Raw genomic sequence first — 14,644 nt, 5'->3', positions numbered from 1 at the left:
TTAAGTTTTCTGGCAGCGCCTTTTCTTAAGATCTATGCGTAAACATGAATAATAATTTAGTGTTCACAGTCCTTATTGGCCACTCTGCAGTGAAGAAGATAAGGTCTTCCTCAGTCGCCTTCAGGAGCATCGTCTCGTATCTGGTAGATCTGGAGGCATGCCAGCACCCGCCCAGTGAAATCAGCATCGCAGCGCACTGAGTTGACAAGTGCGCCTCCCCCTCCAAACGTTGTTTGACATACCCATCGTTATAGGCTTCGCCTCTGGCAGTTTCTTTTTTAAAAGGCAAACTCAAAGCCTCAGATTATACATTCTGCTCACAATCCGTGCGGGTAAAATAACCTACAGCGAGAGAGGAGGAGGAGAAGGAGAGAGAGAGAGAGAGTAGAAGAGAGAGCGGTAGCGGGAATCAGCGGGCGCTTTATTTTTGGAGAGGAGCAGCTTGCGCGTAAACGGCACCGGGCATCTCTGAAAGGAGAGATTTCTGGATATTTTTTTTTATTTCTTGCTTTTTTTAATTGAATTATCGCTGACTTTGCAGTATTGTGGATTGCAGTCAGTGGATGTGGTGAGACTTAAGACCTGAGCGCGCAAAGGCACCTGTGGATGCAACCAACACCCCCCTGATGTTCGGACTCCAACGCTTTACAAAGAGAGGATTTAGTTGATAATCGTTCGAAGCAGTCTTGAAGCGCACAATGCTACTGAGTGTCTCCCTCCTGGTGGTCCTGAGCATTACCAGCTGCGGCTCGTCGTACGTACCGTGCGAGCCGTGCGACCAGAAGGCCCTGTCCATGTGCCCGCCGGTGCCGGTTGGCTGTCAGCTGGTGAAAGAGCCCGGCTGCGGCTGCTGCCTGACGTGCGCGCTCGAAGAGGGTCAGCCATGCGGCGTGTACACCGGGCCGTGCACGCGCGGGCTCCGCTGTCTGCCTAAGAACGGCGAGGAGAAGCCGCTGCACGCTCTGCTGCACGGCCGGGGAGTGTGCAGGAACGAGAAGTTGTATAAACTGCTGCATCCAAAAGGTAACAATACAAGTTATTTATTATTAATATTGTGGTTATGTAGAATTATAACGCTCATAGATGGAGAATTGACCTGCGCACACTGGTGATGATGTTTCCAGCCTCCCTCCCTCCCCTGTGTCCCCCTCTCTGTTTGTGGGTAAGCTCACAGCTCTCTTAAGGTTTGGACACCTGTCATTATCAAGAAACACCAAAGCCTCTTTGCACCTTGACCCCTTGAACTGTCAGCAACAAGAGTGCAGCTCAAACTGTCAATTTGGTTCTGAAGGGGCTGTAAATCAACAAGTTTCATGTGAGTCCCCCTTTGCCTCAGGGTCTCCATCACAAAGGGTGTAAAACAAGGGGAGTAGATTAGAAGTGGTGTTCTCTTTGCTCTGTTTGAGTCCACTGTCCTCTAGTTTTCTACGTTTTATCTTTGCTTCCTCACCCCCTCACACCACACCTAACCCACCTTTTGTGTCCCTAGTCTTCGAGACTCATCTCTTCTTTCCCTGCCCTGGCTGCTATCAGCTCTTTTCCATCCTCTCCCTTCTAAAATCTTTTCCAACTATCAGCAGCTCAGCATCTGAGAAATTGTTAAAAAATCTATTCATCTCCTCTTTCCTTTCCCACACTATCTTCTCTCACCACTCTTTGTTAGTCCCACCCATCTCTCTCTCTCTCTCTCTCTCTCTCTCTCTCTCTCTCTCTCTCTCTCTCTCTCTGTCTCGGTGCTGCAGGCAGGCAGGCCCAGGCTGTGCAGTGATTCAGCAGAATGTAGGCTGAGCGTGGGTTACTGATCCTTCCCTCCCCACTTCTCCATTAACTCTGCATCCCCTGCTGGGTGTACTAACACATTAATCAAACAAAAACCAGCACATTTTGCACATTTGTCAAAGATCAGAAAAGCTGTCATCCATATCAGGCTAAAAATAGGAGTGTTTACATCATCTGGACAGATTTCTCTCTAGGATTGAGGAGGAAAAAAAATGAAAGATCACTCAGCACAGGTCAGATTAGACAAATTTGAGGATTAGCAAGTGATTGGGTTTAACACTGCCACAGCAAACCGTGTCAGCAGGAAGCAAATCTCTCCTATTTTTTTTCCAAGAACCTGTCATTTAAAGAAGGCATATTTGACGTCGTTGTGATCTCCTTCGCCATCATCATCATCACTAGGGGTTTAAGCAACAAGGCTTTGACCTTGTTTCACCACAGTTAGCCTAGTAGCTTAGTGATCACGTCAGTGCATAAAAAAAGAGGGGTGAGGGGGTTTATGTGCAGAATCTGCCAAAACAGAAACAAGTGCGTGACACAGCAGTGGAAATGGGCCAGCTGTGGCTTAGGACACGTTTGAGGCTATTGCTTGTTCAAGGCTGTGAATTGAATGAGATATCAGTGATTTTGGGAAAAGGAAGCGGCAGCCGCTCACCCTGCAGCAGTGGTCGCATGAATAGAAGGTGGCGATGAGGGGAGAGAGGGGCGTCGCTGAGGTTTCTGCAACTCCTTTTTACACCGATGTACGAGGAACCCAAACTGGGCTGCGGCTGCCTCTGGTTTTCTTGCCACATGACAAGGGTAATAGCATGTTTTCATTGGTCTGGGTGCCAGGGTGAGACTAAATACCTCATTTAGGTCACTTGCTATAAAAGTTTTAAAACCCCTGGTCTGCATATACCCCAAACTGGCAACCTGTTTTGCCATAAATAGGCTGTGTTGTCCTGTGTGTCAACACATCCAATCTGAAACTAGCTGGTTGCCACTTAGTGTGCTAAATGCTAAATGAGCAAGAAGCTGGTGCAATGAAATCATCATGTTTTGCTGTGACTTTGCTTAATTTTAGCTGCAATTCAGGTAAGAGGGAACTATGATGAGAAATAAATGTTGGACAAATTTGTCTTCCAAACAGATGGGCAATCCCCTGCAGACCCCATCCTGCACGTGGTAGATCCGGCACAAACCAAGGTGCCTATCTATGGAGATCACATAAGCAGCCGGAAAGCCCAGGCCATGAAGCAGGCCAAGGACCGCAAGAAGCAGCTGGCAAGGCTGGGACAGGCCAGCAACATGGACTTCGTGCCTCTCAGCATCGATAAACTAGAGCCTGAATTTGTAAGTAATGCATACAACATGATGTGACCTCATTACAATCCTCATCCAGTTTATAAACTTGTATTTCTTCTCATAGGGGCCCTGCAGGAGGAGACTAGATAATTTCATCCAGAGCATGAAGGACACTTATCAGGTTTTGGCACTTTCACTGTACGTACCCAACTGTGACAAGAAGGGCTTCTTCAAGCGCAAACAGGTACGGAAGTCAGCTGGCTACCTTCATCCTGGGTGAAAATAGCATATTTGGCTGTTGTCACCTGGGTACTTGTCACAGACACTTTGGTATAAATATTCTTAACGGCTCCTCCTAACCCCGCTCTAACTGCAAATTTGTTTCTAGTGTAAGCCATCACGGGGCCGAAAAAGAGGAATCTGCTGGTGCGTGGACCGGTTCGGCGTCAAAGTCCCTGGTATCAACTACACCAGCAGTGACCTGCAATGCAAAGACCTGGACAGTAGCAGCAACAGCAACGAATGAGGGCCAGCTTGTCACTGATTAGCTGTGTTTCTTCTTCAAGCCTGCCAATCAAGCTAGACTGACAATCAGGAAATTATGGTCAGGTGTCATGGACTGCGTTGTTTTTTTTGTTTTTTTTAATCTGCACATGTAGGTCTGGCTCCTCTGTAATATGTTTGAGATTAGCTACCAACTCAGCTCTTTATATCCTAGATAATAGAGAAATATATAAATATATATATTCGTATGATACTGGTAACATGTGCTAAATTTACTCTAAGGAATTCAAAGACAAGACATCTTTTAAATGTGGCTAAATCAAAAAATATATTTTTTTTTTGTATTTGTGGGTAATAGTTGGATTTTCACTGAACAATGTCTCACTGGTTCATATAGAGTAATTGTTCCAGATGGGAAGGCAAATCACAGGCCTGTTTTTCACTAATTAGCACCAAAACCTGTTAAAGGTTAGCTTTTAAAGGGCCTTTCTCAACTGTTTGTAAATGTATGTACAGTGTGTGTGTGTTTGTGTGTGTGTGTCAGCTTCAATGTGAGGCCCCTGGTAGCTCAAGCTACTGTCCAACAAGCAAGGCGCCATGCATTTCCCTTCACAAATCGTATGCAAAAGCGTATTTTTTTTCCATTTGAAGGGTCTCCGCCGCCGCAACGCAGGCAAATCCGACTCGCTCTCAGGGTTCATCGGGTTCTTTTACCTGCAGAGGGCGAGGTGGCTGAGTTTTTATGGAAATCCAAGTGCCTTCTGCCTCGCGCCAGTTTGAATTCGGATTTGCATGTGGGTCCAAAAGCAAAGAAACAATTATAGGTGCGGATGTGGTTGCTGACATAAGGTTGATCTTTCAGTTGAGTGCTGCTATGATGACAATTTTGCTCAAGAGATCCTGTTTCTGTCGTTTGATTGATGACTTTCCTAATGCCACCTCACTTTATAGTCTCATTGTTAATTCAATGTAAACACAACACAGTGACACTTTGAACACAGTTTAAAAGAATAAGAAATTAATGTGAACACTATGTTAAAATATTTATCAGTAATTAATGTGCTCATTTATTTTGTAAAGGCAAATCACTATTTAAATAAAGTTCCTGTACCTGAATCATGTGACCAGTTGTTTTTTTATGTGACATATCAGTGAGTGGGCGTGGCCTGTGTGCATGCTTAAAGGCCACACCCAAAAAGAAGAGTGGCTCCTGATTAATCAGGCTAATGAGCGACACCTGAAGTGTGAATTCCTGCACTGCATTGTCTCTACACTGATTGCACTCTGGGTGAAAATAGCATTATTAGATGCTTGCATGACATTAACACAGGTGTAAAGAGATAATATTTGCAGGGTGAAAATAGCATTACAAGATAATTATATCATCTTGAAATAAAACCACACAGAGACTGAAAGTACTATCGTTTTAATAGCATTGTCTGTTTATCATGTCCTTTAGCTGAACATTGAGTGCACGCTACAGCTAACGTGTACTACATTTCATCTTTAATACTGCAGGTGTAGAGTGAAGCGTGAGCAGCAACAGTAGTCTACAAGCTAAACACCTAAAAACACCAAATTTCAACACATACAGTACAAAAAAAATAACAAAGCAGTCTGAGCAAAGTCACAATTAGTAAAGCACAGTTAAGTAAGATCTATGCAAATAATCTGCTGTTACATCTTCTGCTGCAAGCAAATGTCAGTGTCACATACACACAGATAGATAATACATAGCTTACTCAGATGTTCTTTGTTCCCATGTACAGTTTTTTTTTTTGGTGCTGCACTAGATCTGGGCTGCATCAGGGAGCTCCAGCTCCAGCTCCAGTTCCCTGAGGTACTGGCTGCAGTTGGGGTCGCCCCTCACGGTCGGGGCTGATGGGATAGGTTGGCCAGTGTGAGGGTTGACACACCAGCACTCCCCCCTCTGACCATGGAGAGACATCTTGCACTGAAAAATTTAATTATTTATCATAAACAGCGCATGACCGCATGCTTGCATATTACAGCATCGTGTGCTCGCTGTGCTCACCTGTTTGAGGTTATACTGCCCCCTCTTGTCACAGTTGGGGATGTGCAGGGCGTACAAGTCTTCCAGAGGACCTCGGTTATCTCTGAAGGGCATCTTAGATATCCTCTCCAGGACCTGGTCCAGCTCCTGCTGACACTGAGTCTTTGGACAACAACAAACATTATTTGTGTTGGCATACTGTTATAATGGTACCACCACATTTTTGTGCACAAAGTAACACAATCATGACATTTTTGACTACAAATTAACACACAATGAATCAAAAGTTGCTTGCCAGTGATGAATAATAACTCGTTTGTGACCTCAGGGTTACCTCACAACTCCTCAGAGCCAAATGCCTTGTTGAGGCAGTTCTGGTAGAGCAATAAGCTTAAATGGTTTGTATGGTGGATGGAAAATGCCACGGTGCTGTTAGCAGTGGTTTTGGTACACTCATATCTGAAAAACCCTGTGAAACTGTCACAGTATTACCATTTTAAAGTGCAGTGTGATTATTTATGATCAACTGCTCTTTCAATTATTTTTAATGGCAGCACTTTACAATGCAAAACAGACATAAGTGGCTGCTGCACCACAGGGAGGCAACATTGAGCTCCTCAGGCTCCGCAGGGACTGATTTTTATCCCTTCTTGACTCACCTGTTTAGGCCGATTTGGCTTCACCTCCTCCACCTTGTTAGTCTTCATCTTGGTCTTCAACTCCTGCCTGTGCTGGCGCACTGCACTCTCTTTGGGTCCCAGCCAGGTTGTCTCTTTGGTGGGCTTCCTGGCGGCAGGGATTTCGCTCACACCCTGCTCTGGCTGCTGCTCCACTGTCTCACCTGCGGAGGAAGAGTGAAAGGACTGATAATAAATCAGCAACATTTTTACCTCTCTGTGCATTAAGTGGCACTCTGTTTCCCTTCTAGCTGTCACTTTTGGGCTTTTAAGAGGCTGGAAGTGGGTTGAAAAACACTCCAAATCACACACATCATTTTTCAGAGTGACACAGCTAGCTGCTTTCTCTGCTAAAAAGCTTTTTTAGAAATGAATAGATGGACTTCTACCAGCTGACCCTGAACTCCTGAGTGAGAAATGCATCCATATTCTGTTTTATTAGGCATAAAAATTATTAAATGTAATGACATTTTTGTTTGCGTACAATTTATTAACTTTTCTGAGGTAAAGTGAGATCAGATGGCAAAGAAGTGACCGTGAAGGGGTTAAAAGCAGGAATAAAGACAGCCCATTGGTTGTTTTGGCACCACTCGGTGCATATGTATCTGGCCATACTTTTGACAATCATTTCACTAAAAGATAATGTCTTTTAGAGTGAGGGAAAGTAACTACAAAGTGTCCAAACCGCTGTTAAAATGCTCTAAAATGAATCGGCACAATCAATGAGTCACCAGAATCCAGTGGGGGAACCACATGCAGCTCTGTTAACAAGCTTGTGGTCTGAGAAATGTTGGCCACCGGTGAACTTGAGTCACAGTCAGGTTTCCATGGTGGCTTTTTCCCTAAAAATGTGATTCAGTTTGAGAAGTTAAAGTGCTGATATGATCGGACAGTTCATTCACACTGCATTACATTAATATGTAATTAATCACCACCAATCACTTTTTCATCACTCTAATGAAGAGGTGTATCACCATGGAAGGGTAGCTAGGGGGGACTAAAAAAGTTAGGGTTAGGTAAGGTTAAAAAATAGGATCTGGAATACACTAATGCACACTCCCCCTCCGGCACAAAATGCGACCCCCCATTACTGGACGAAGCTTCTGTGACCTGTAGGTTTCTGTGGGTCCGTCAGTCCTCCTGGTTCATATTTGGCATAATTTGTCCGCAATAGTTTTGGGTATTTTGCAATATTATGTCACATATTTGGCTTTTTTTGCCATGAGGTACCTGTTATTGACTGATGCTTTTGTTGTGTGCATGATATAATTCACTCATTCAGGCCAGACATAAATATGTGGAGATCCGGCTTCCTCCAGGCAGTTTTTTTTAACACTGACCGTCTCCTCTCTCCTTGGAGTCTTGTAAAATATCAACCTCTCTTCAGACAGATGGAGCAAACAATGTGAGAGGCCATCAGGTCCAACCCAACATGTTGTTTCTCACAACAGAGCATACTTCAGGCTCGAGGGTTGACGGGGAAGGGAGCGGACGAGGATAGTCTCTCCAAACCAGCTGATTTTAGATGGAAAAAATCCTTGCAAATCTTTGCCAGAAATCATGGCTTCACTTGACACCAGAACAGAAATAAGGGGAAACATGCAGAGACAGTGGAGAAGGTCAAACATGAAGTGGATAGTTCACAGTTATGCAGGCCACGCTGTAACGTGCAGACTTGTGAAACGGCATTTAATGAAAGAAAGTGTGTGTTTTAAGTAGTGGGGTTAGACTGAAGAGGTATTCTCTGCACCCTGCAAGAGGTAAATTTGACATCCGGTTGTAGAATATGATTACAAAAGTCCTAAGAGAGAACGGGAGAAAGGAAATTCCAAACGAAGCAATAACAAGGTGCTGGCGCCTTTTGCCATCAGATAGATCTTGTTTTGTTGGACTTCGGTTCCCCCTATGACGCTCCTCTATGCTCTCTCTGGCTTTTTCTTTGAAGTTTCTTTGCACAAAAAAGGGGCAAAAGTCAACTGAAATCAGGTGTGTGCTCGCATGTGCATGCAGATAAACACAAGTGAAATATTGGCAGCTGGGGTGCCTTTTGTTTTGCTGTCTTACATAATCCCTGCAGTATCAAAGTGCAACATTGTCACTGCTGAGGAAACCCGAGATGCACGCTCAAACTGGGCGCACACAGACACATGAAGGTTCATGCACAAACGCAGCGGGGTCAGGACCCCACGTTTAGGGGGCACTAGGCCTCTGCAGTCCACAGCAGTGGGCTGGGGATCAGCAGTATCAACAGAGCAGCAGGCCTACTGTCCAGTCTACTGCTTGAATTAATCCTCACACAACGGCTGGAGAGGCTTCCTTTCTATATCTGATTTATGTTGAATTCCCAGATGGCACGTAGGCCACTTCATATTCCAATACAAGGCCTTCGAATGCACCAGATGTGTTTACCTCCCAGGCGTCACACAGGCTCTAACACGTACATGCATAGTGCACCATCCACCGCTGGGTGAACTCAGCTACAGGACCTGAACTGGGACAGGAACTAAGGCAAGTTGGAGCACATTGCACTTGAGGAACATCACCGAGGAAAACATTTGAGGGTTCAGCACTTCCTTGTACTTAGTTACAGTCATTGTTTTTTCTTTTTTTGCATATTAACCTGAAACCAAATCATTTTAGCACATCTACAGGCAGATTGTTGTTCATAATTTAACCATACTACCCCATGACAATAGCCTGTTTTGTCTTAATCATCGTTGACCAAAATGGAGGATGGGAGGTCATTCTAGATCTCACTAGGCACAAGGAGATTCTTGGCACAGATATGTGTGAAGTTGATGCCTCGGGGGAAGATGGCACAAATACCCGTTTTTGGAAAAGCCTGCGATGGAAAGGGGGGATTATCTCAGAGCTATTTCAGTCCTGCGGGCCCCGTCTGGACGGCCCAGCAGGTACACAGGAATGCCCCTTGTTAGCTAACAATGTTGTTTCAGCGACCAGATGGCACAGGAGGCTCTTTCCACCTCATTTTCTCTCTTTTATAACAGTATTGATGCAGCAAAACATCAGGTAGAGTTGACTCCGGAGAGGTTTCTGCACAAATAACAATGGAAAATGGTTGTTAATAAGCAACTATATAGCCAAAACCTCACTTTTTTCTAAGCTCTGTGTGAGCTTTTTTTTAATCAACTTCTTCTACTCCGAGGTCATATATTGTGTGAGGCCAGACAAAACAACTAAACGCTCATCCAATCTGATTAAAGGAACCTTTATTTGGGTCCAGGTTTCTGTGGGAACATAATATCGAGTGATACTGTCCATAAACAGAGAGGTTAGTGGGAAACTTGTGGGTGTTTGGTTTAACTATGGGTCTAAAAAACAAAAAAATATGTATTTTGTCCAATTTAAAAACTGAAATAAACTACATTTAATCTGCTACTTAAATCTCATTTCATCTTGCAGTTTCACATTGAAGTCCTGCTGGTTAATCTTAATGGTCTGTATCAAGGGCCAACAATTATCCTCACATATCCATATGAATTAATCTTTCCCTGGATGAATCCAGAATCAGAGGAAACCTTGAGCTGTTTCCACAAATGGCAACTTCAGGTCAGAACACGTGTGCATATTTCTCTGGTTGCATTTAGGATGCCCCCTCCTTATCACTTACCCTATTATTAATACATAACCTTAACCGGTTGGTTTTTTTTGCCATATTTGCCAGTGATTAAAAACAAAATGTAACTTTAGAACAAGTGAAAACAAAGCAGCTTGTGTTGTCAGGGGACCTGAACCTCAGACTCCTAAGTAAAAGTCCTCGTAACTGGAATTTTTCTGTGCAGTTTGCGTACAGAACATTTTCTATGCACACACAAAGGAGATTTATGAGACGCTATCTGGTCTGTGACAGTAAGGAAGCTGCACTTTTTCAATATTTTTATTCCCTCCCTTTTTGCAGTTTTATATAACTAGATGTAAAATAATGTAAACTGACCTTTTTCTAAGCTTTTAGATAGACAGAATGATTGGCTCTGACCTTTGGCCTCTTTGCTGCTTTGTTGTGCTTCTGTTGTGGATAACCCTAATCACATCAATGATGTCATGACAACCACTTCATTAATGTGTTGCTCTAATTTTTTTTTAATCCCAAAGTTGAAATGTGGAAAAAGCAATTTTGCTCTTGGCCTCCTGGAGGCCCACTGTGAGCTGAGTGCTCATCAGGGATTTCATCACTTCCTTTTTTTACCATGTATGATAGAACAATTTATTGCAGGGAAATAAAATCTGTGTACAAAAGGAGAGCGCGGCAAACATCTGTGACGTAAAAAAAAAGAAAGATATTTTTGCAAAAATAAGGGCTGCAATCTTTTATCTTTAGGGCTCAGTCTCTGCTCTGCAAAGCCAAAAGCAACTTTTAGGAGCTTTCAACCTGCAAGATGAAGCTTCAAGCCTGACCCACATACAGAAACATATATCAAACTGCAAGCAAGCCTTGACACGGTGTGTCCATGTGTTATGCAACGGCTGAAATGTTTTCATTTTTGACCTTTTTGTCAGAGGACAACTCCACCGTAGACCAAAACAAACAGTTTAGAGGCTCCACTAGACAAAATCAGCCGGGATTCTTTACTTTTTTTATTCTTCTTCTCCTTTCCCTGTGGCCTGTTCTTGTTTAAACACAAACCATGCTGGCCTGCTCCATTATGATCCCACCTGCACATTTTTCCAGGTATAGGCACATAGTAACCGTCAACATGAGTTTATTGTTACTTCTGGTCAAAGCTCCTTCTCTCTCTCTGTTTTTTTTCTCTTGTCTCCCCTGAGGAAAAATCAATAAAACTATGTTTTCTGTGTCCATCCCAACTTCTGAGAATTTTGCAGCTCCTTCTGTTTTAAAAGCAGATTTTCTCGGCAAGGGGAGGATATTGGAAAACAGTGTTGTCTCTGCATGCACACCATCACTTTCAACACTTTAAAAGGAAAACACCCCCCTGTAACATGCTTAACACGATTGCACTATTAAAAATCATATGTGTGATATGATAAAATAGAATGCAGTAAAGAGAAAATGCTCTCTAGATCTTGACTAGTCCCCCATTTGGGCTTCATGACAATGCAATATTTCTACTCAGGCAGCAGTCTAGACAGTGTCATTAAAAATTGATAGAAGAAAACCAGGTTTCCAGTAAACTGACTGACCGCTGGTTTGCTCCCGGTGCTCCTGGCTGTAAGTGGTCGTCTCCGTGTCCACTTTGCGCCGACACTGCCCCTGGCCATGCACCAGTTGCTCCAAGGGAAGCTCCGAGTCGGGCGTCGGGTAGCAACGCAGACCGCCGGCGCATCTCGGGGTGTACACGCCGCAAGTCTCCCCCTCTTGCCGTGCGCACACGGGGCAGCACCCGCAGCCCGGTTCGCGCACTATCTCTGCGCACGTCTCGGTAAGCTTTGGGCACAACGCCTGGCGCTCCGCGGTGCAGCCCGGGCAGCGGAACACCATCTCGCCCAGGGAGGCGCCGGCGAGGGACGCGGAGAAGATCAGCAAGCTGCAGCCCGCGTACGAAAGCATTGTGATAGGCATGAGGTTTTTGGTCATTATCATGGGGCTGATGGAAGGCAATCCCAAGTGGAAAAAAGGGGAAGAAATGTGCATGCGAACAGGTGAAGCCGGGGGGCTGGGAGGTCTGCTGGGTCCTACAAATTCCCAGGTTTGCTCTCGGGGCCACAAATGGTGTTAATTAGAGAAATAAAAATAATGTAATGATCTAAATTGGTGATATAAAAAAGAAAATAATAGAGGAGAGGATATAACAGTGCCATAAATTAAAGAATTTAAGTAATTCTCTATTATGAAATAAAATAATAATGTGTTTTGTGCACAAATGCCAAATTTTCAGGAAAAATATTCCTTAAAATGTATTAAATTAATTTAAAAAAACATGGACCTGCTTTGCTATTAAATGGACATTTACATAAATTATCTGCTTAAACTTTATAGTTTATTTTGGAGTTTTATAAAATATTGCCCTACTCCTGACCTTGGTATTGCAAAACTGTGTTCTGATTCATAAAATTGTTATAAAAAGAGAACTTGCAGTGCAGCGCAGCTCCTTCGCTGCATCACTATACATACTGTAGCCTGTTTGTTTCAATCAGCACCGTCTGCCCCTGCTCCCGAGAATGCATAAATAAACAAACAAACAAACAAAAGGACTATGTGCAGGGCCCTCCTTACATGGAAAGACCTCCCCCGTAGTGGCTGACATGTCCATTGACACTCAATTAAAAGTTGCCAGCTGCTACTGACTTATATACCTGTGTACAGTAATGCTTCTGTGCACCTATACAGCAATGTTTCCTATCGATCGGTGAGGCCAAACCTTGAGGTGTCCACCAAACAAGCTTCTATTAACCCCGTCCAGTGCAGTAGACTAATAGGTGTTTATCCAAGGGCCCAGAAATAGACGTGGCCTGTGTAACCTTACTCCCGCAGATATAAATGCAGATTATTTTGTTTTGTGGGTGCCCCCTGATTTAATACTATTTGGCCCCATTCACGAACGGCATCCCTAGCTCACCTTGGAGGCGTAGAGAGGGAGAAAGGGCACATTTGAAGCTGTCCTGTATCTCAGGGGTGTGAGTCAGGAGGATGCCCAGAGGGCTGTTTGCACATAGAACCTCATATGTCATTTTATGAAACCATGGATGGAAAAGCAGCGGGAGAGAAGGCCTGGCATTTTATAAATATGAGCCCGGGGGCGAGGATTTGTGTCTGGGATGGTCACCGGCTAATAGGCCTAACAGGCCGCAGTATCTGCCCATGTGTGCAAAGTAATCCCCAGCAAGGTCAGTTACTTAAATTCCTCCCCATGGAATTGTTAAGCAAACACAAACTCTGGATAAACTCCACATTGATAGAGAAAGGTATGGAATCAGTGATGTTCTGAGGATACATACAGTATACGTGCCCCAGTATGTGTACACAGAGTGTTTTGTGTGTATAAGAGGTCACCTACTTAATTACAGTACAGCATGTCCCCTAAAACTTTAAAAACATGGATTTTATCCCCTAATGAATACTTTATAATGCAAAAAATGTGTTTATTTTTACTGATAATTACAACAATATAGCCTTATTTTGGCTCTTATCAACTGCAACAGGCAATCTCATGTTCATTTCTTCACACTCTGACAATGAATGAGTGCACTGTTTAGTGTTTGGCTTCACTTTAATTAAGACTCCTCTTTGCTTTGACTGCTGATGAGCTGGAAAAGTAATATATCATCTGATACAGCAGATACACAGCTGGATTCTGACTTCATTTAGCTGTCAAGACTAGTTTTCATGCAGGCCCAGTTAACCAACTGTGCATGTTAGTCCCTTTTTAACAAGCAGCATCTCGCTGAATGGAAATGTTTACCAAATTGCAGTACATAAATCCTTACATGGAAATGTTCGCTTCACAAGTCCCAAATGGAAAAAATGCTTTATGTGTGTGTGTGTTTTTTTTGTGTCCAAGTGTGACTGTGTTTGTTTGCTGCCTAGCAACAAGTGATGCATGTGCAAATTAGGAAAGTTTTCGCTTTATTTGCCCATGCAAATCGTCATGAAGTATCTGTTATAGAGCCACAGAGTTAAGTGTTCTCCAACAAAAGCCCCTGCTGAAAACTGCTCTCTTTAATTTGTTGGGTTAATGCATAGTAGTTAAAGCTCTTGATATGCTGACGTTATCACAGCCTTATTGTTATATCTGTGTCTCCATAATGATCACAACACCAAATCAAGGTTTTGTTGCGGGCTTGCGGCTATTTTTCAAAACAGCTGTCTATGTGTGCACTATGTAATTGAAATCAGACTCAGGTTTAATCTCCCTGCTCCCTGGCTGGGTTGGTTCTTTTTATTGGTGCTGTGACTCGGATATGGTCAGAATAACATCTGCCAAAAGGCCAACAGGCAGATGTGATGCAAGGCTGAGGTTGGTAAATTTAGCAGCTGGCATTTATTAAAACCTCAAAGTCCGTGTAGGGGATAAATGAGGGTTTAAAGCTGTAAAGTGTAAAATTTCTACTGGATGAAGCGTTTTTATATTCTTTCAAATAGAAATATGGTAAAATCAGATGTATACAGCTACTAACGCATGGTGCATTATTCCTTGCCTTCAAATGAGCTCCTTGCTTGAGCACGCCACCTAGTGGGCACACGCAGCTGCACAGATTTCCTCAGTTCCTCAGCCGATCCAAACGTTTACATTATGTATTAGTGTTTATGGTATAAATCTTGCACTATGAAATGCTATTGATTGCTTGCGAAAATAATAAATAAACGATATAATTATTCAGATTCTTACATTCTTTATTTATACGTACGTATTTTTACGTATATATACGTTTAAATTATCGGCTATAAATAAAGAATGTAAGAATC

The 14,644-nt window shown here is 43.4% G+C and overlaps 2 protein-coding genes across 2 annotated transcripts; one reads left to right on the top strand and one right to left on the bottom strand.

Annotated features, from left to right (window-relative positions):
* Positions 1-215: 215 nt before the first annotated feature.
* Positions 216-4,686, top strand: igfbp5a (insulin-like growth factor binding protein 5a). The gene is made up of 4 exons (XM_028399544.1): positions 216-1,023; positions 2,912-3,114; positions 3,191-3,310; positions 3,455-4,686. The coding sequence occupies exons 1-4, from the start codon at positions 699-701 to the stop codon at positions 3,590-3,592; spliced, it is 786 nt and encodes a 261-aa protein (XP_028255345.1). The 5' UTR covers positions 216-698; the 3' UTR covers positions 3,593-4,686.
* A 294-nt stretch (positions 4,687-4,980) lies between these two features.
* On the bottom strand, positions 4,981-11,840 carry igfbp2a (insulin-like growth factor binding protein 2a). Its single transcript, XM_028397053.1, has 4 exons — positions 11,422-11,840; positions 6,244-6,425; positions 5,606-5,746; positions 4,981-5,524 (listed from the first exon to the last, which is right to left on the bottom strand). Exons 1-4 carry the CDS (start codon positions 11,819-11,821, stop codon positions 5,360-5,362), a joined length of 888 nt encoding a protein of 295 aa, XP_028252854.1. The 5' UTR covers positions 11,822-11,840; the 3' UTR covers positions 4,981-5,359.
* Between the last annotated feature and the right edge of the window lie 2,804 nt (positions 11,841-14,644).

This window comes from Parambassis ranga, chromosome 2, assembly GCF_900634625.1.
Source record: "Parambassis ranga chromosome 2, fParRan2.1, whole genome shotgun sequence".
NCBI lineage: Eukaryota > Metazoa > Chordata > Actinopteri > Ambassidae > Parambassis > Parambassis ranga.
Note: the sequence above shows the minus strand (reverse complement) of the source record. Positions and strands in the feature narration are given on the sequence as shown.

Coding starts and splice junctions, on each gene's coding strand:
- igfbp5a (XM_028399544.1), top strand. CDS start 699: ATGCTACTGAGTGTCTCCCTCCTGGTGGTCCTGAGCATTACCAGCTGC. Junction 3,115..3,190: donor ATAAACTAGAGCCTGAATTT/GTAAGTAATGCA, acceptor TTCTTCTCATAG/GGGCCCTGCAGGAGGAGACT. Junction 3,311..3,454: donor GCTTCTTCAAGCGCAAACAG/GTACGGAAGTCA, acceptor ATTTGTTTCTAG/TGTAAGCCATCACGGGGCCG.
- igfbp2a (XM_028397053.1), bottom strand. CDS start 11,821: ATGATAATGACCAAAAACCTCATGCCTATCACAATGCTTTCGTACGCG. Junction 6,426..11,421: donor GCACCGGGAGCAAACCAGCG/GTCAGTCAGTTT, acceptor CTTCCTCCGCAG/GTGAGACAGTGGAGCAGCAG. Junction 5,747..6,243: donor AGCCAAATCGGCCTAAACAG/GTGAGTCAAGAA, acceptor TGTTGTCCAAAG/ACTCAGTGTCAGCAGGAGCT.